Here is a 20008-nt window from a genome sequence, read left to right as displayed (position 1 = left end):
GAGAGTCTGCCTTCCAGGGAAGCAGCAGAGTGTGACCAGCTGGAAAACATTTCTGTAGAGCAGGACAGCACAAAGCCATTGACAGCAGCAAGGCTGCAGAACAGACAGTCCTGATAAAAGCAGAAGCAGATCCAAAAGTCAAGTCTTACTGGTATGAAGCACAAGACTTTTGTGACACCTCAGAGGAGCATGGGCAACCTCTGAAGTCTCTGAGAGCTACAGAGCTGGAAGACAGGAACCATCCCATCGTTGCAAGACCACTGTGGCAGGAGGGAAGGATGGTTTTTCTCTCTTCTACCTTACGACTACAGTTCAATCCCACAGCCCTTATCCACGCGGAACGGCACTTCGGCGAACAGCCACATCCATAAGGACTCAGAACAGGATGTGATTTCAACAGAACCACTGGCAAGAGCAAGCGCTTCCCAGCAGGAGGTCAGGTCAGAGAATCATGGAAACGTGGGATAAAAATCTTGGCTTGGCTGAAGCTATGGACCTCCAAAGCGGTCATATTTCCATCAGCCCCATGACAAAGATACTACAATGTTTCAAACTCACATTAGCCAAAAAGCAATGAAGCTGGTTGCAATTTTCCTGATGACTCTTCTTTTCAAACCACTGCTTTGGCAAGCCCAAAACTGCACACTGAAGGTCGGTTTCGACACAAAGCCGCTGCTAACCTTTTGAAATATGTTTGGAAACTATCACTGTATCCTGTTGCAGGGAAGTTCTGCTGCAACCACTTTAGTTTTTTAAGTGAAAGACATCACTCTATTTGAAATTCTAGCGGAGGTTAACACAGAGATAAGCAACAAAATACTTTTAAACCTGAAGGGCTTGCATTGGTGTTTCAGAGGAATATTGGTACAGAGGAGAAAAGGGCTGGCTGTGTCATACCTTCACTCATGAAAACAGGACAAAAGTACCAAGTGTCAGTTAAGAGGAAGGTTTCTCTTCCCACCTTTCTCTCCCCTCCCCAGGTCAAAATTTTGTGGGACACGAAAACACCATCATCATCCCTCCCACGTGCTGAAAACTATTCTGCTTTTTTGCCTTTTCTGTTTCAGAAAACACAAAGGGAAAAAGAGTTATCAAAAATTTGCATTGCATGATACAGTTCGAACTGCTTACGACAGGCAGCTTCACAGAGAGCATTTACGTCTGCTAAGTGGGCTCTTAATGGGAGACACTGAATTTCCAGTGAGGAAACTGAATAAGCAAATGCACTAGTGAAATGGTAACAGAGGCCAACATTTTAATACATACATTTTCATATCTACGTGTCACCAGATGAAAAGATGTTATGAAAAACTATCATGAGACAAAGCAAGCGTGCAAGTTTTCTTAATGGAATACGATAGGCGCACAAGATCTGGCAAAATATGCAAGAGGACATGTGGTGCCAAGCTACGCTTTTAACTGCCTGCATATAATTTTAAGCAGCAATGAAACATGTGACTGGTATCACAAGCAATGCTTACAGCTAGGTATTTATTTTTATGGTTTGTAATATCACGATTTTGCAAGCACTTCTCTAAATATTTGCAAATAAACCATTGTCACAGAACAAGCGAAAATTATAAACAGTCTTGTACGTACTATTCCCACAATAGCTAACTATAGTTCTCAGAGTTCCTGCCTAAGAGGAAATGTTAAAATCATGACCAAAGTGACATTTAAAAAAGCTGATTCTGGTCCTTGGAGTATTATGGCTAGAAATCCTCCCAGCTTCATTTATCTCAATCTGATATTCATCTACTACAGCTGGCTTTTATGCAATGATATTACTTTAGCCACATGACCCTCCACAGTTAATAAATCCTGTTCTGTAATGTGCAGGAGATTGTCTGCAGAGAACAGGGACAAAGACTGGATATGCAATCGCCATCGATCACAAAGAGTGCTGGTCTATTTGGGATCAGCCTGACTACTGCAAATGGACTGGGTTAAGCTAAAAATAGAAAATGATGCTCTAAAAAGGGTATCTTGCCTATATGGAGTTAATCCTCTTTCTTGTTATGCCAGTTCATGGCTCCATTTCTTGAAGGTTCCTGAGCAGTTTAATCATAAACATCCTCTTCCAAGTTTCACCACTAGCTTATTTTCATCACCTAACAAACCTCTGAAAGAAACTCTGCATTTTCATATGTAAACAAGGAGCTTAAAGACAGTATTTTTCCTGCTAGAGAGGTGGTAAACAGCCAAGTAGCTGTGCAAGAGTCAGAGTGCGTTCAGCCAGGTTAATTAAACTTGTCCTGGTTCTGGTCATGCTGCACGTAGGCTCCCCAGTGCTCCCAGTAACAGGAAGAAGGTGCAGGGAGATGCCAGTTATACACAGGCTCAGACTTGATCCTGTCCAAGCAGGGGTATAACCACGTTCTCAGAGCACAGAGCCTTAGCAAACAGTCCTGGCTGACTCTGCACAGAGATCAGCTCAAGTGTCTGTATGTTCACGGTATCCCTAATCCCCAAGGACACTTGAGAGCTGACCATGCATAAGAATGTGTAAAAACAACAGCCTCAACAACAAAGATCACAATTTTCTGGTACTGGCAGTTCAAAACGGGTCATTAATGATGTCTGAACACGCCATTCTGTGCCAATGACTCTGCCTCACTATTTCACTTGAAGAAAGTCACAACTGAACTCTCAGTACATTCTGCATAATATCCCAGCTATATGAACACAATCATTCTGGAACACAACTTCAGATCATTTGACAACAGAAGTGTCTACTCATTTCTCTAGGCAGGCATACAGGAAGGACTTCCTAGAGAAAAGTCTGTCAATCTAGGTGTGCTTCTGATTCTCAGAAATACTTCGGCTTACCTCCTGGATGTGTTGCTCCAAATGACTGATCAATTTGTTCTATGGTTGGAGCAATTGCCTGAGAGTTAAAATGGACACCACTGAAAAAGAAAACAAATTGAGTCTGCCTTAAGAATGTTGAACGGATGCTACAAACTTTTTTCTAATGGCAATACCAGATTCAAATTGGAAGAAGTCTCCAAGACTGAAGGAAAGAGCGAACTGGTAATTTAAACAAGTGCTATCTTATCTTAAAGAAAAGATAATGATCTACATTTATTTTTGACAGTTATTTTGGGGTTTTTTTAACAAGAATGAGTGAAAAAACGAATTCATGATTTAAAAAAAAAAAAGACAGAAACCAGGCTCTGTAATCATGAAGAAACCATAGGAGGTCTTAAATCACTTACCAATATTTTAACTTCACCTTAGTCAAGTCATAAACTTCAATCACCTGAAACATAGGAAACAGAAACATTACTATGTGATCGCACATTTGTGAATCATCAGAGGCAAGTTCTCATCAAAAGGTAAGACTAGCTAGTGCTGCTCGCTCCCCTCCTTACCAGAACTCTGCTAGGATAAATCACAGTGACAGAGATGAAACTCCAAAAACTGCCTTGGTACCTGTGCATCTGAAACAAGTCCTGAAGAACAGCTCTGGGTTCAGTGCAGGACCTCCAGAGCCCGTGTAAATCAGCGCTGACCTGCAGAAAGTGATCCTTGCACTAACACAACAGCATCTTGATTTCTGCAAAGATTACTCTTAAGCAAGTTCAAAGGAACGTAACAGCAAAGATTAGCTAATTTGGGAATCCTCTAATCCTCTGTGGTCAAACAGTAGGCCACTCCTTGGGTTGCTCTTACTACCCTGAAGAATGCCAGTGCACAGCAGTAAGTCCTAGCACTGACAGAGCTCCTCTAACTTTCCAACTCCTAAAGTAAAAGATGAGCACAGCAAGACTAAGTAGTAGTATTCCATTTCAATACTACCTAAAAAGACAGCTAGTGATCTCTCCAAGCATTACAGAAGGTAATCAGAAGAGCAGCCCACAAAGAATCAGAGCAAGCCATAATACCTAGCTCTGATATTTATTAAATATTTTAGACTTTACTGAATATTCCAAGGATCTCCCCTCTGCATCTGCAGATAATATTAGGTATGGATCCTTTGTTCTGAATATATTACTACAAACGTGTATCTGAGATTGATTTCATATGATTTTTATGTGACTGTAAGTGGATCCTGAGGCTGGACTGGGCTTTAAGCAGATCATTTTTGGCAATTAACCATGGTCAATCAAACACAAGCTTCTTCCACCCTACATATGTGCTCCTGCATTAGCTGGAAAAGGAAAATATGTAGAGCACATCATATACTGCTGTAAAGAAAAGGTAAAGTGCTTTTATTGCTTTGTATAATCCTCCAACAATTCACTGGCAGATTTAGAAAGGACTCTCTCTTCAGCTAGAGAATAAAGCAGAATTTACCAGGGAACTTGCTACCAAATGTGGCTTTAAAGCCTAAAAATATCAGCTAAGAAGGAAGTCTTGGTTTTGGGAGATGCCTGGTAAATAACCCTAAATAAAACAGCTTGCAATGCTTAAACCACTATATTTAAAAAAATAAAATAAATAATAATTTAAAAAAGAAATCAACGTTTAATGGTACACTGTTGACTCATGAAAAGTTGGAAGAGTTCTCTGAAGCACTTTGTTTGCTCGGGAAGCCCACACATTTCAGGATACAAGCAGTAAGTACAGCACAAAGAAAGTAACAAATGAATGTTCTGGCAGAACTAACATAAAGAAGAGCAAACAAATTTTTCTTCTTAATAAATATACTTTGAATTACACTTCTTGGAAAAACTGGCTTGCTGTTTGACATGTCCAGGCTTCCTTTACTGCACAGCTTGTTAAAAACAAAGGCTACTTTTACAAAAAGCTAGGAATGATTTTACATTTTTTCATGACCTTGTACATCATCTTTCCTCCCCCAGAAAATGTTTCTGAAAACAGAGAAAACCACCTCACACACAGATCTAGTTTTGCAGCAAGTACCAGAGAGCATCGGGCACTCTCCTGAAGCTGTGCTGAAACACGCTGCGGTGCTGGAAGGCAAAAGGACCAGTCGAGCAACAAGGAGGAGCAGTGCACGAGGCACAGCGTGTTGCACTAACGAGGTTCCCCGCAAGAGAAACAGCCTGACAGCAGCCAACAGGCACTGCTTTGCCACCAGCCCTCTTCCCAGGATTCAGACAGATCTATCCATGTCGACGTTTCCTTTTACTAACAGCAGAGGAAGTAACAAGCGCAACTCAGCAAAATTTAAAGGTAGTCAGAAGATCTCATAAGTCATGAAAGACATATATATCAAAGAAAAACTGCAACAGGCCATAGCACTAGAAAAGGATTTATTTTTTAAAATCAGAGAAGCTACACTGACAAAAGGATTAACATGATTCATTCAATGTGCAGAGGAACAAAAACTGAGAAGACCAAGGACTATTCAGTGATGGGTTTACTGCACAGCCAGAAGGCAGGTGGTTTAAATGAGTAAAGCCTGATGTTTTGTCACACTTGCTGTTTTGATAATTACTCCTGAGTAAGACTCATAAAAACGCTCAAGTAACTACTAACCAGCAATAACGGCCCGACACTGTGAAACCTAACTCTTTCTCCACCTTGAGACCTTGTTACTATCATTCACAGCAGTGTTTGCAGAACCTGGTCCTGGATCTCCTCTTTCACCTTAGCTCACGTTAGTAACATCTCTGCAGTGCTTTGGCGACTGAAGGTGAGTAGGGAGACTATGCACAAGCCTTCCTCCCCTCCCTGAAAAAACGGAGGAAACTTTTTAGGAATATTGCTGTGGCTTTATTCCTGCACCAGCTTCTTTGGGTCTGCCAAGACTTTCCATTTTAGTAGCCTGTATTTCAATCTCTTTTTCACAACCAAATGTAATAGCAGGCGTGTATTAAAACAACACACAAAGCACAGAAAAAAGGCATCTTGATTTTTCCAGTTTTGCTGCTGCTGAGCAACACTGAAAGCACACTCATACCATCTTAAAAACAGGCATTAGTTACTCTGCGCCTACACTGTTCTTTAACAAGTCCTGCTGCTCACCTCTGAACTGATCCCATAGAATTTCTCCCATAAAGCTTTCAGAACACGTTTACAAGTATAAGTTTTAATAGCATTACATGCATTTACACAGCTTTACTCTCCATAGTTAAAACAAACAAAAGGCATCACTAGACCATTGAACCACAACATACCAGGACAGATTGGATTTCTATTATTTCTTTTTTGAAACAATCCTAAAAACACAAACCAGAAGAGTTTGGGTTTTGTATTTTTTCTTTATAACAAATTTTACAACATATTGTGGAGAAAGGTGAGAAGAAAAGCTCTTGCATAGTTCTTGGAACACTGGGTATTGAAATGACAAAGTCAGACCCTCAAAAACTGGAGACGAAGAGACTTGGCATAGACTAGTTACAGCACTTCAAAAACACTACGAGATTACAACATTCCAAAAAACATCAGTCAGCAAGTCATGCACTTGAAGTGATTCTGTCAGTTTTGAGTTCAGTCTCCTTAAGAATTAAATGTATTTTGGAAAGATGTTGTACAGCAGGTATAGTTTACACTGATAAATATTCATCTGACAAAGATTTTTCAAGATATTCTCTTAAAAACTGAAAATTCACATAATCAATCTGAATAAATAAGTTCTAAATCTTGACAAAAATAATCCCAGTATTACAGAATGACTTCATGAACAGAACCTACCATAAGGCTATTACAAACTGAAATCTGGCAAACAGGTGCTCAGCTGTCCCCCATCTGAGCTCAATTTGAACTGAAAACTGTTCTTCAAAACGTGTATTTGTATAGTTAATACAAAAGAGACTTTGAAAGAGAAAAATACAAACGTACCACTGTGTTACAGGTTACTACTAGAGAAATAAGTGCTTCCAGCAACTACTAATTTGGGTTGCTATTCAACAATTTTATATACACGTTCAAAGCATATGATAGTTCAAGTTTCAGCTGATGACACACTGCTCCACACTTCAGATCATTTTTGTGACAAAGCACTAGGCTGACACTTTGGAGAGTGACGTTTTGCTGCTGGTTTTAACGCAGACATGAGTGAGTATGGGGAACAAGGCCCCATCTACGACTGTTCCAAAGCTTGCAAGTATGGACGTGAGCATCATATTCTAGACTTACCTAAAGGGGAAGCATTCCATTTTTTAGCATCACCTTTAACCTCACACTTCTGCTTTCAAAGGCTAAATAGCACAGCAGTTAGAGCAGTACACTCTCACCCAATTAGCCCAATCAACCCCGGGGCACTCCAGTCAGAGAGAAATTCACACCAGGTGAGAATCACACTGACAATTCCTCAGTTTGGCAGCTGGTCCTGCCAAAAGGCCCACCCTGAGTAACTAAGAAATCACATGTAGATATTTTAAGTGCTTCAGTTAAGAAAGCTTTTCAAAATGTGGTCATACTTCTACAGACCCACAGTCACCCATTTGTACAGAAATGTACAGAAACAATACCATTTTCGTAACAGATTTTTTTTCAGAAATAAATGGAGGTTAGTGACCAGCCTGACTTCTATTTGGCACCTTGACTACAAAAGCAGCCTAGAGAGAAGCAGATCAAGACTTGGTCACGGAAAAGCACAGAAGCAGAACTGCTGGGCTGAGGACTTCGATCGCAAGAATAAAAACTCATTCAGAACAAATGGAAGTCAGTGCAGGAGGCAGCTGCTCACAACAGGCCTGACTGTGGCTTTCTGGGAGAAATCACATACTCACAGCCACAAGTACTCTGTGAACCCACCTCAACTGAAAACTAAGAATAGAAGGATGTAAGTTTACTTTCAAGAATAAAACGGCAGCACAGATAAAGGAACAATCTGGGGAAAACACACCGCTGTCCGGTTTGCCTTAACTGATGATCTGATCTCAAATCCCAGGCTTAGCTTTAGTAATGGCCTTTTGCAGCTTCTGCTGCAACTTGAGCCAAGATGGGCAAGTGGGACCACGCTGAACCATCATATCCTATGGCACTCTTGCAGTCCCCAGTACAACGCTGAAGTGTCTTAACCATATCAACAAAGATTTAACTCCCACACCGAAGAAATGCAGTTCATTATCACAAGAGAGCACTATATATGGCAAATGAAATGTCTAAAAGAACGACATACACTCTGTTAAGTGTCAATATATCCCAGTGTTTTGGTTTGCATTGTTTTGTTGGCAGGAAGGGTGTTTTATTACCTTAAGTCTCTGATTGAAAGCGTCAAACAGCAGTTTGATTCCATCCTGAGTCAGGTTAAGGATGAGGTCATGGCTAAGAGGTGACTGTAAAACAAAAAAATGCTGTTAGGCTTTTCATTTCAAGGCTTCTTTGTTAAGATACTTATCATTGTACAAGTATAAATTGGTTAATTTGGAAAAACAAAACTGCCTCAGAAAACAACCACTTGTTCAATGAATAAGCACAACCAAAATACATTTGGCCAAACCTCTCAACCCCTTCAGTTTCCTTATGAAAAGAAATAGAAGTGTCTGTGTAAGATTACACCCTGCAAGATCTCCCAAAAGGGTAGCTGTCCACTACTTTAAGTGAGGGGGGAAAAAACCAGCAACAAACACCTTGAAAATTAACATTCCAACTTTAGCATCAGAGACATCATGCAGGGACAGTGTGTTGCATTCTTGGTGCACAGGAATAATAGCCCATCTCACCAAGTCCTGCATCAGAACCAAGCACACGCTTGACAAAAAGATGGTGAGAGGGCCTTCCACTTAAAAAAAAAAAAAAAATAAAAAAAAAAATCAAAGAATGACAGAGTCTTTTTCAGGCCTCAAAAGGAAGGCTTCAGACTCTTATGTTGTGAATTTAGGTTTCCTTAGTTACTGTGAATCATAACAACTAAAGGCTTAATTTGCAGTCTGCTGGAGTCAATAAGAGACATTCCACTGGCTTCACTGGTGTCTGTATAGGCTCTATGCCATCCCAGTCTGCTGCAACACTGTGGGAGCTGGTCGCTCCTGTACCGGTACAATCCACGCGCACACCGTCAGTTGGCCCCAATTCAGCTATTTGATCTTGTACCATCTAAAGCACATTTGCCTCAAAAAGCTCTACAGCTGTCTCCTCAGAGGAGAAAAAAGGCTGGACGAGAGGCAGGCAGCAATATCCATGTCCTAGAATTGCACTGAGCAGTTATCCAAGCAAAAGGCAGAATGGGGATGGGACATCTGAGGCACTTACAGGCTTCTAAGGCGGGCAGCCGCACCATACAGCCCTTCTTATGAATTAAGCAGAAGCCATCTTAAAAACTGTCACTCTCCCCTTTGTCCTGCTGGGAGAAGGTCTGTGTTTTGACTGCCAGAAGTCTAATTTTCATCCTAAATTTTCTCACCTCTTTATTCTCACATCAGCACCGTCTTCTAGCCTGGATACTTTCAGTGCATTCTCACGTGCATCTCCCGTCCCTTCCCAAACCACGTATTTAAGTACTCAGACCCTGGGTTTCACACCTCTAGGTCAAAACAAGCCACAGGGCTTTCAGTCCCCTGTGATGCAGATTTCCTGTTCTCCTTGATCCCTCCAGTAGCTTTTCCTGAAGCAGGTTCAGTTCAAGCTCATCCTTCTTGAACACCAGCAATCTGACACGTAAGCTGTACTCTAAATGAAATCTTCACAGCACCTTCTGCAACGGCATCAATACTTCACTACTGCTAGCAAACGTTTAGGATAGAGAATTGGAGCAGCACTGCAGTATAGCCACGAGTGAGATAAAAAGGTCTAACATTGATCTCAACGGTCTTTTTTTTTAAATCCCTTATAAAACTAATTTAGAAAGACTATGGATAAAGCAAAAAAATAAGTGTCATGTTGCATTTTAATATACCGACAGACTTCTGATATGGAATATGCTCTGCATTTCATAGAATCATAGAATGGTTTGGGTTGGAAGGGACCTCAAAGATCATCTAGTTCCAACCCCCCTGCCATGGGCAGGGAAATCCTCCACTACACCAGGTTGCCCAAAGCCTCATCCAACCTGGCCTTGAACACTTCCAGGGATGGGGCATCCACAACTACTCTGGGCAACCTTTGCCAGTGCCTCACCACCCTCTGAGTGAAAAATTTCTTCCTTAGATCTAATAGAAATCTCCCCTCTTTCAGTTTAAATCCATTGCCCCTTGTCCTGTCACTACATGCCCTTGTAAAAAGTCCCTCTCCAGCTTTCCTGTAGCCCCCTTTAAGTACTGGAAGGCTGCAATAGGATCACCCCGGAGCCTTCTCTTCTCCAGGCTGAACAATCCCAACTCTAAGCAGAATTTTCATAAGGTTATTCCAAAATTAATGAGAGCATGACAAGTACTTTGGAGTAGGTGAAAAAAAAATCCAAAACATCCGAGGAAAAGCTTGACGGTAGAGCAAATAGCTTCTGTTCTATGCTGGCAAGTTTTCTAACAGAAGGAAAGTTTCAAAGGCACAAATTTAGTTCACGAGACTTTTAATACACAAAATAGAACCTCAAGTATGAAAGATGGTGCCAGGACGCAACAGGAGAGTCCTTGCTAAAGGAAGCAACTCAGATGTGCAGCTACACTGCTCATCTATATAAAGCTGCAGGAAAAACTGTTATCACTGCACAATCCCATCAACACAAATCCAGAGGAAGAGGCTTAGGAAAACATTTAACTACTCCACTTAAACCGACCAAAAAGGAGTTAAAAGTCTTTAGTCACAGAAAAGGGTTCATCAAGCTTTTTTGCACAGTTTGGGCATCCCATTTATGTCAAGTTAAAGAGAGAGCTGTGGGCAGATCTAATTGCATTTAATTGTCATATAAATTTTTGAAAGGAAATACTCGCTGCTGGAGTTCCAGGATCAGAAATTCAGCGCTTTAGATGCAACAACTTTAAATAACATTTGATCACTATGCTCAAATGCATTCTTCTAGAAAGCAAGAGGAAAAACACAAAGGCTGTTCAGGTACAGTTTAGCCAGATAAAAGTTGTGCAAGGCAAAGTTTCTTTAAAGCTTTGAGTCTTCCAAGAACTGCAGCAGCAGCTCTTTGTGCTCAGCTGCTAATGAAGTGCATGATGTTCTGCACGAGGGTGAGGATACAGCCAGTCAACTGCAGGCCCTGAGTGACACGTGGGAAAAACTGCACCGATGCCACGCACTGAATCGGAATAACATACAGAAAAAAAATATCATCAGCACAATTCTTCCACAAAGTTGAGAAATACTATTTTGTTGGACCAAGCAGATGTTAAAAACCATCTTTACATCTATTACAGTCTGGGGAGAAGAACCCTAACCACCTCTCCAAGCAGACAGAATAAAAATTCAGTGTACACAATGTAGCTTCCCAAGAGGTGTAAAAAGCCAAGCAGTGGTACACCTTGTGTTCTAGCACTGGACCACTAATACTTCTGTGATTCTGCAAAGCTGAGAGGAAGAGGAATCTCATCATTTATCAAAACGAACCTAGAAATAATTCTGGAATGCACTACAGTAAGAAAAACTGAAAAACCTCCAAAGCATACAAAACCCAAGGAACGCGTTCACTGCCAGACAGATGCTCCCATGCATTAAGTACAAGGAGCTAGATTTTTAATTTGCAATTCAGTCATCATAAAACCCATAAATCTACATAATGTGAAACAAAAAGAGATTTAATTACATGAAATACGTATCCAGCAGTAAACGCCAGAGTCGAGCTTGCTCCTTAGCAAATCTGTATTCACTGTGAACACCAGGCCTCAGCCAGTATTTTGATACAAACTGACATTCCAGCAGACTTTGCCTTTTTCCTGATGCAAAGACCTGTAATCTACAACATATGAATATCCTCGTCCGATTAACGTGCATTTCACATAATACACAGAATTTGGAGAGTCACACAAGCCTCCTTTGTCCCATCTCCTCTTCCCTTCCACTCGCTTCAAGGAAAAGGTGGGCATACAACACATTCTATTTGATCTAGCAGAAAGGTTTCACTTCTGGTCCCCTTTTTGATGGGAATCAAATGTATTAGGAACCTGGTACGTAGTTATGAAGAATGATTAAAACATGTATAGCTGGTGTAAATTAGTGCATCCACTTTCTGCAGACAAATTGCAGATCCAGAGGGAAGGCGCGGAAGCCTTTCCAGAGGGTTCATCACCAGTGAGCCAAAGATGAAAGCGGAAAGTAATGAGCAATTCCGTACTTCAAAAATACTGCAACGCTCAACAATTGTAATGTAAAAAGACTCGAGTTAAGTTATCCAGCTAATTACAGAACATTTCCCTTCTTAAAGGAAAAACAATACTACCCCACCACCACATATACACAGCTGACACCTGTTAAGTCACTGCACTGCGCTAAGGATTATTACACTTGATGTGAAACTGTTACAAAAGCTACACCTCTGATGTGGTGGCAATAATTTGGTGTAATTTGATTTCAGGTAGCTCCACGATCCATACAACACGTCTGTTAGCATGACACAGTACCAGTATACCCCTTAAAGCCTTAATTCTGGGACACGACGAGGTGAATGACCCGGCCACACCACGCACCACCCACCTGCTCACTGTAGAGAACCTGGACGTTTTTGATGATGCGACAGTGTTTCTGAAGAATTGCTACAGCCTGAGCCAACGGCATTCCTGTAAACAAAAACAATGGCATTTCATCAGTTCGGAGAACAGCTAAAAGGTTGGGTTTTTTTAACAGAAAGGTTAGAGATGAGGTAACAGAGCCGTCATCAGCAAACAGTACGTTACGACAGAAAGGTATGCAATCAACAAATAAGTCTACTTGACTCATGGTATCAGCACAGACTTGTTTTTTTGAAACAGAAAAGTCTTTGTTTATCTACCCGTTTGTTAGGCATGTATGAAAGAAAAGCCACAAAACCAAACAGCAAAGTTCAGGCAGGAAAAGTACCGATCTTTCCACAATCTGTGCACGAAATTTTCTGCTTTTTGAGGTCGACAATCCAATAAGTGGTAAAAGAGCCTGTACCGAACCCCACTGGTACATTCTTAGACACATGTAGAAGGCTCCTGGACCACGTTTTATAGAATCATAGAATCATAGAATCGTTAGGGCTGGAAGGGACCTTCAAAGGTCATCTAGTCCAACCCCCCTGCAAGGAACAGGGATATCTCCAACTAGATCAGGTTGCTCAGGGCCTCATCCAACCGGGCCTTGAACGTCTCCAGGGATGGAGCATCCACCACCTCTCTGGGCAACCTGTTCCAGTGTTCTACAACTCTCATGGTAAAAAATTTTTTCCTAATATCCAACCTGAATCTACCTCCCTCTATTTTAAAACCATTACCCCTTGTCCTATCACAACTGGCCCTCCTGAACAGCCTCTCCCCATCTTTCTTGTAGGCCCCCTTGAGGTACTGGAAGACCGCTATAAGGTCACCCCGGAGCCTCCTCTTCTCCAGGCTGAAGAGCCCCAACTCTTTCAGCCTGTCCTCATAGGAAAGGTGCTCCAGCCCTCTTATCATCTTTGTGGCCCTCCTCTGGACCCTCTCCAACTGGTCCATGTCCTTCTTATGTTGGGGGCTCCAGAACTGGACGCAATACTCCAAGTGAGGTCTCACGAGGGCAGAGTAGAGGGGGAGAATGTATGGCATACCCCTTATCAAGCCTGATAAACTACTGAGTAGTCACACAAGACAGACACAAACAGCAAACGGAGCGGTGATTCTCCTTAGACCTAACAGGCCACGTTAGCTGCTGACACGGCTACATCTGTGTCAAGGAAGGAACTTTATCTTCTCAGTTTACAGACAAGATAAACATACTAAACAATTTGGTTCAACTGAAATAATACACTTAATAGTCACTCACCCTCTAACACAATTTCAAGGGCTTTTTTTTTTTTTAGTTCTGTTTTTTTTTTTTCTTTCTTCAGTGTATATCTTATCTCTACGGCTATAAATTTTTGAAAGTGGAATGAAACAGCTGATTCTGCAAAAAGAATAGCACCACGCCATCTCATCCTTTATCACACTTAAAACCTTTGTTGCTTTTCCAAATGAAATGAGATCGCATTCCCGGATTCAAAGCAGGCATTTATAAAGAGAGGTTATGAGCTCATAATTGTGAGGTTTTATTTCCCTACTAATTGCTGCAAATCAATTTAGATTAGTTATCTGACATTTTATTTACATTCCTTGCCCCGTTCTTCTCTATTTCTAGTTTTTAAACATTAAGAAAGTTTCCTTGATTAGGGAAAATTTACCATGGGAACTACGCTTTTATTTAGTTAACAGTTCAGGCATTAAATTTTTTAGTTAACTAGCTACACTTCTCAAACTCAGACCACACACCACATTCCAAAGCACCTTTTAGACATTATCTACAGTACCAAAGTGAGAAAACTTCCCTCCCCTCTCTCCATATATCTATATCACACACCCGCCTAGATCACCATAGGGACAGCTTTAATATAATACTAACGTAACACTAAAAAAAAAATTATTATTTTCACTGTCGCACTAAACTACCTGCTTGTCGTGTCCATACGTTGTAATTTTTCTACAATTACAAAATCAAGTTTTGGCAAAACAGGCTTATAGATTAGAACTACAGCAATTCAATTTCTAAATACCATATACAACTGGTTCTGTGAAATTGTTTTCCACATTAGCCTGTAATCCTGCAAACAATTTTTTTTTTCAGCTAGAAATTATACACCAGAAGATGATATGAAATTAAAAAGAATAGTTATTTATTTTAATAACAGTAATAACATTAAAATGCACAGAGCCACACAATAAAGCAGCACTGTTTCCTATTACGTAGGAAATGGCAGTTGTCTTGTAGTCCAAGCAGCTGAGTTTTAAAAAGACAGTTATTATGTATTAAATAATATTTTCAAAATGGAACAGAAACATAAATAACAGCAAGAAGTTAGGATCAAAAATGCTGCTGTGGAAGTTTCACATTTCTTAACCTAGTCAAAGCTGCAATTCCAAAAAAAGTAAAGATGATTTTGAAGCATAAAAAACCCCTTTTCAAAGTCAGTGTTTTTAGGTGACTTGCAGAGGTAAAACCATGAGCTCTTTTAAGGAAAAAAAAAAAACAAAAACAACAAGAAACAAGTGGCAAAGGCTCAAGCGAAGCCAGTGAACAAGCTGACAGAATCTATATGCCAAAGGCAAGAGCCAGAAGTAGGTAAAGTTTCAGTAAAACAGCACGTGGCTAAAAAAAAGTGCACACAAACACGAAGTTCAGTGTGTAGTCCGATGTAAACTGATGCAATCCGAGGCTGGTAAGTGTGCAAACAGATGGCTCATGTGACTTTCTTACTCAGAGCTTTCTCAAGCTGCAATCAAATGGACATAGACTGATTTTGTTTGGTTTTCAGCGACGGAGAATCAGGCAGATTTTGCCACGCAGATGCTTAGCAAAGCTACGAGTAGCGACTTGAGTTCTCCAAGAACAGCCCGCAGAACCTGAAACATGCACGGGGGAGCCAGTGTCCTCCCTTTGCCTCCACCAGCAGAGAGCCAAAGGAGGAGTAGGTTATTTTCCTCCACCCTTCTCATGCACACACACACACACCGCCCCCTTTTCCTCAACATTCGTCAGCCTTTACAGCCAAAGAGGAAAACAAAGAATTCTTTTTCCCCTGCTCATCAGTCAGGGGGAACAGGGAAGCAAACATGGTTTCCAACGAATCAGACAGTCAACCAAACTGAGCCATGGCAAATAACACCCACAAAGATCGGTGCTAGGACCCTCCTATCACAAACTTTTCCCTTTTCTAAATGCTGGAGCAATACAAGTGACACAAGACATTCCTCTTGCATATGCTGCTCAGGAACAACATGGCTTGAAGCGTTAGCCTACACTAAGGCTGTGTGTATTGACAGGGAAAGGGGTGGAGGGTGAACAAAGATTAAAAGAGAAGAACACAAGAAAATCCAAGAGAAGATGAATCACAACACATAAATAAAGAGAAGTGAAACTTAGTAGGAAAAGTAAGTCTAAAAAGCAAGAGAAATGCAAGTATGCCTCAGAAATTATACATCTCAAACACTAATAATACAGCTATAGGCACTACAGAATAAGAATTTAATTGTTCAAAACAGCAGGCATGTAGCCCGAGAGGTGCAGTGACACAGGTATCTAATTGAGCACAAAAACTCAGCCTTGGTTAAATTTTTTATGCTCTGGTCACACAGTGAGTCAACGCCGGAGCCAGAAACAGAATCCAAAAACTCATGTAACAACTTTTCCTGGCATTTCCCCTCAGTCATCTCCATTGTGGGCACAACACTGGAAGCCAGAGTCAGCGGCCGTTCAGGAATACTGCCATTAGTTCTGCTAAGAGCAGATCTAAACAAACCATGAGTAGAACACCGCTGGCAGTGAGAATCCTGTTTACACTGGTGCTTCCAACCTCGCTACCACTAATACAGCTGGACCAGCTTTATCAGCCCAGACCATTTTCATATTGTCACTGGCACAGGGCAAAGTTAAGTGTCTTAATACCTAGTCAGCCTCCTGCTCTATACCAGCAGGTCATGCTAATTATATATTAGACACATCACGTGGTGGCTATGTTTACTCCAAGAATTACAGCTGCGCTTCCTCCCTCTCGCATCTACGCGTCTGTGTGTGTCTGTACTCACAGACACACACATGGTATATAATTTTAACCAGGAGATTGCATTAACGGGTTTCTTTGGAAAAAGATAAATAATTTTCTCTCTTCCCTTTTTTTGTTTGCATAAGGAGAACGGGGGGGAAGCTGGTGCTACGTATTTATGAAGACTGTCAGGGTATGTGATTCAAGACTGCGTTTGTTTTCAGGTAATACAGGCACTAAAGGATCACGGAAGGTCACGCAAAGCTGGGAGAGCACAGCAACATGTTAGCGGTATCAGGAGATGACTGGGATTGCAAAGGGTGGGACCTGAGGTACTATAATTAGCCTCCAAAAGCCACTCTAACACTCCCTGTAACCAGCAAGTTGTACCTGACTCTGAATTCACGGCAGCATAAACAGCCCTTTGTGTTTGATGGGTTCATACAAGCAACTCCACGGCACCGCACCGCTCCTTCGGTGCGACCCAAGTTCACGGCAGCTGCGTAACAGTGCTTTTAAGGAACAGTCTGTTCCCGTGCTGGCTGTCACAGGTGACAACAGCAGCAGCGTAACTCAAGTTCTGGCAGATACAGACGGCTGCCACGCAGAGCCCTGTTTACATTTGCCAAACTACTACCACCATTAACTGTGCTTTAGACAGAGCAACAGCAAAGATGGAAAACTGAGAGAGAGAATCCAACCCTGATATCTCAAAATCAGTCGGAAAACGCAACAGCTACAGTATCTCCTGAGAGCTTTAAGGACTAACAATACCTTCCTGAAAACACAGGTCATCTGAAGAACCCACACCATCTGAGTTTCAACCGTACGTTTAAGTGCCCTGGACTGAGCACCAGCCAAATTTCCATCCGCTGGGGCCAAGTTCTTTCTCATCGCAGTAAACAGAGCAATAACTGGTAAGGAAGGACCTCTCAGAGGAGAGGTGAGAAATACAAATCATTGGGGGAGAAATACTTGTTATCGAACCCTGAGAAAACCCCTCAAAAGTTTACTTTCTCCACAATAATGTCACAACCCAGCAACAACACAAAGAAATTGTGAAACTCAAGCCGTATTTACGAAGCACGGTATTTACGCCACGTATGAGCGCACAGCTGAAGAAGCTGATGTTGCCTGACACATGTTCAGATAGCAATCGGTACACCCATGCCTCCTCTCCTTGGAGTCATTTTAAGAAATTGCTAGTCTAAGATGGCAAGGTAAGACAAAACAAGGTGAACGAGGAGAGAGCAGACAAACAAAGCACAACTGGGCACATGCGAAAGCTACAGAGACATACATGCGACAAGGGAACCCTTAAAGCTCGCACGCCAGTATTTTAGCGACAGAGGAAGGCGAGCTTGGACTCTTTCCCCCCTTTCACTCTCGCAACTCCCTGAAAGCGCTGGGAGAAACCTTCCAAACGCGGGACCGCGAGTGCACCCAGACCCCCGCCGCTCACGCACACGGGGTCCCGGATCGGCCGGGCGAGCTGCGGGGCTGGGGGGCACACACTTACCCAGGGTGAACTCCCATTGCTCGTTCCCCAGAGACCGCTCGGGCACCACCTCCAGATCGAGCATTGGCTCAGGTCGCGCGGGGGCCGCGGGCTGGCACGGCGGGGCTCCCGGTGGCTGCGCCGGACCTCGGAGGGAGACAGGAGGGGAGCTCGCGGCCCGCGCCCGGCCCTGCGCCCCGCACCCCCCCCGCCGCCCCCCGAGGAGTCCCGGCACCCGCAGCCCCCCCGCGGGCAGCGCCGAGCCCCAGCGGAGCCCCCCGAGCCGGGCTGCAGGGGGGTCCGGGCGGCGTCACCACAGCAACCAGCCCCCCCTCCCCGCCCGCGCCGGCCACCGAGCACAGGCGGCCGCTGCCCCCCGCGGTAAAGGGAGCCGCCCCCCCCGCCGCTCGGCCCGGACGTACCGACGACGGCCGCCGCCCGCCGGGGTACGGGAGGGGGGGGCTATAACCCCCACCCCCCCGCGCTGCGGGGCTGCGACTCACCTCACTTGCGGCTGCTGAAAAAGTGCTTTGCAGCTGTCGTCAGGCGAGCCCGCGCGTGGGGCGGAGGCCGGGGGCGGGGCCGGGGGCGGGGCCAGGGGAGGCGCGCCCCGCCCCCAGAGCGTGGGGGAGCGGGGAAGGTGTCGGCCTGGCGATGCGGAGACCCGGGTTCGAGTCCTGCGGCCGGAGCCTCGGCGCTGCCCTGGGGGTGGGGGGTACAGCCCCGCTGCCGCCCCCTGGCCGTGGCTCCAGGCCAGTGCCAGACCTACAGCACCAGCCCTAATTACACCGTGTCACAGCCCGCGCGGTAAACTCAGGATTTAAAAAAAAAAAAAAAATATAAAAGCAAACCCAAACCAACCCGGTTGCACCCAGTTTTTCCGGTTGAAAGGCCAGGGTGGGGGACCAAGGCGTGGGGGAAGGAGGCCAGAAGAAATTAGTCAGTGGCACGAGCAAAGTTACCGGAACAAGCTCAGGAATGACTCAGTAAGGAAGAAAGTCGTAACGAGGTCATTGGCTTTGCAATGTGAGTTCAGAAAACAGGAGCTTTGCCACCCAAGGGGCTGTGGTAGCCAAATCCTGAGCTTTTTTCCCTAAAGAATTCCAGCTTTTCCCTGAGGTGGTGGTCACCATATATGAGCCTGCTTTACTCAAACTCAGAAGACCCCAGGTGCATGCAGGTGCCGTCCATGCAATGAAGGAGGAGAACGGAGCTCTCCCAAGATGCGGAGATGCCACCACCCTCCCAAGGCTGCCCCCACCTTGGACACCCCACGTCACACCGTCACCCATTTTTACAGCAGAAATCTGATCCGAGACGAACAGCACCAGGTCCAGCCTTGCCCAACATAAGCAGGGAATTAAAAATAAACATGCCGAAAGCCAAGGGCAGGGCCTCGGGCCAGCCACCCGTGAAGCCGTGCGTCCGCTGAGCAGGGCTGCACGAGCCATGGAGAAGTCAAGAGGGGCCAGAGGTGTCCGTGATCGTTTCAAACAACTCTTTTAACAACCAGGATATATGAACATCAACAGGCGCGGCGTCTTTTCCCACGGGCAGAGGAAGCCATCGCTGGCAGAGGGAACCAAAGCATTCAAGGAGAAATCCCAGTCGCGTTTGGGAGCAGGACCTCGGCCAGGCTCTGCTGTGAACACCGCGCTTCTCAGCATCTGTCTTCGGGTCACGGAGCTGTCAAAGCAGGCCAGGTTTCAATGTATACGGCGTGGAGCGAGCCCCGGGGAAATCAGCTTTCCCTTGAAGTCAGTGGCACGTTGCTCTATTTATTATTCATGCCTCGCTTGCTTTTTAAAAAAAAAAATCTAAGCACGGTGACATCTTAATACGCTGAAAAGCGCAGAGGCGCTGCCAGTTTTTCCCCTTCCTTCCAGCCCTCTGACACGTCTTTATTGGCTCAAAAAGAGAAATTAGCCTTTCCTCTCCCGGGAGCACCGGCTGATCCTTCATCACGAGCCACCCCCAGCGCTCCAGCTCACCATACGTATATGTGGTGACATCCATAAGGAACGTACCTGAGAAGAGAAATATCT

The 20008-nt window shown here is 43.8% G+C and overlaps 1 protein-coding gene across 6 annotated transcripts in view; it reads right to left on the bottom strand.

The window, feature by feature from the left end:
• Positions 1-18098, bottom strand: part of PHAF1 (phagophore assembly factor 1) — a 42156-nt gene extending 24058 nt beyond the window's left edge. For all 6 annotated transcript variants that reach the window (XR_015222571.1, XR_015222570.1, XR_015222572.1 and 3 more), the window contains exons 1-5: positions 17985-18098; positions 12433-12515; positions 8112-8195; positions 3219-3262; positions 2830-2909 (exon numbers count right to left, since the gene is read on the bottom strand). Coding sequence is in view for 3 of the 6 variants with exons in the window: in XM_086621036.1 (XP_086477162.1) it covers positions 2830-2909; positions 3219-3262; positions 8112-8195; positions 12433-12515; positions 17985-18048 (355 nt within the window). In the remaining 3 variants the exon portion in view is untranslated. The remainder of the gene's footprint in view (positions 1-2829; positions 2910-3218; positions 3263-8111; positions 8196-12432; positions 12516-17984) is intronic.
• Positions 18099-20008: the final 1910 nt, after the last annotated feature.

Source organism: Tauraco erythrolophus, chromosome 15 (genome assembly GCF_009769465.1).
Source record: "Tauraco erythrolophus isolate bTauEry1 chromosome 15, bTauEry1.pri, whole genome shotgun sequence".
In the NCBI taxonomy this organism is placed as follows: Eukaryota; Metazoa; Chordata; class Aves; order Musophagiformes; family Musophagidae; genus Tauraco; species Tauraco erythrolophus.
The sequence above is the reverse complement of the archived record's forward strand: the minus strand, read 5'-3'. Positions and strand labels throughout refer to the sequence as shown.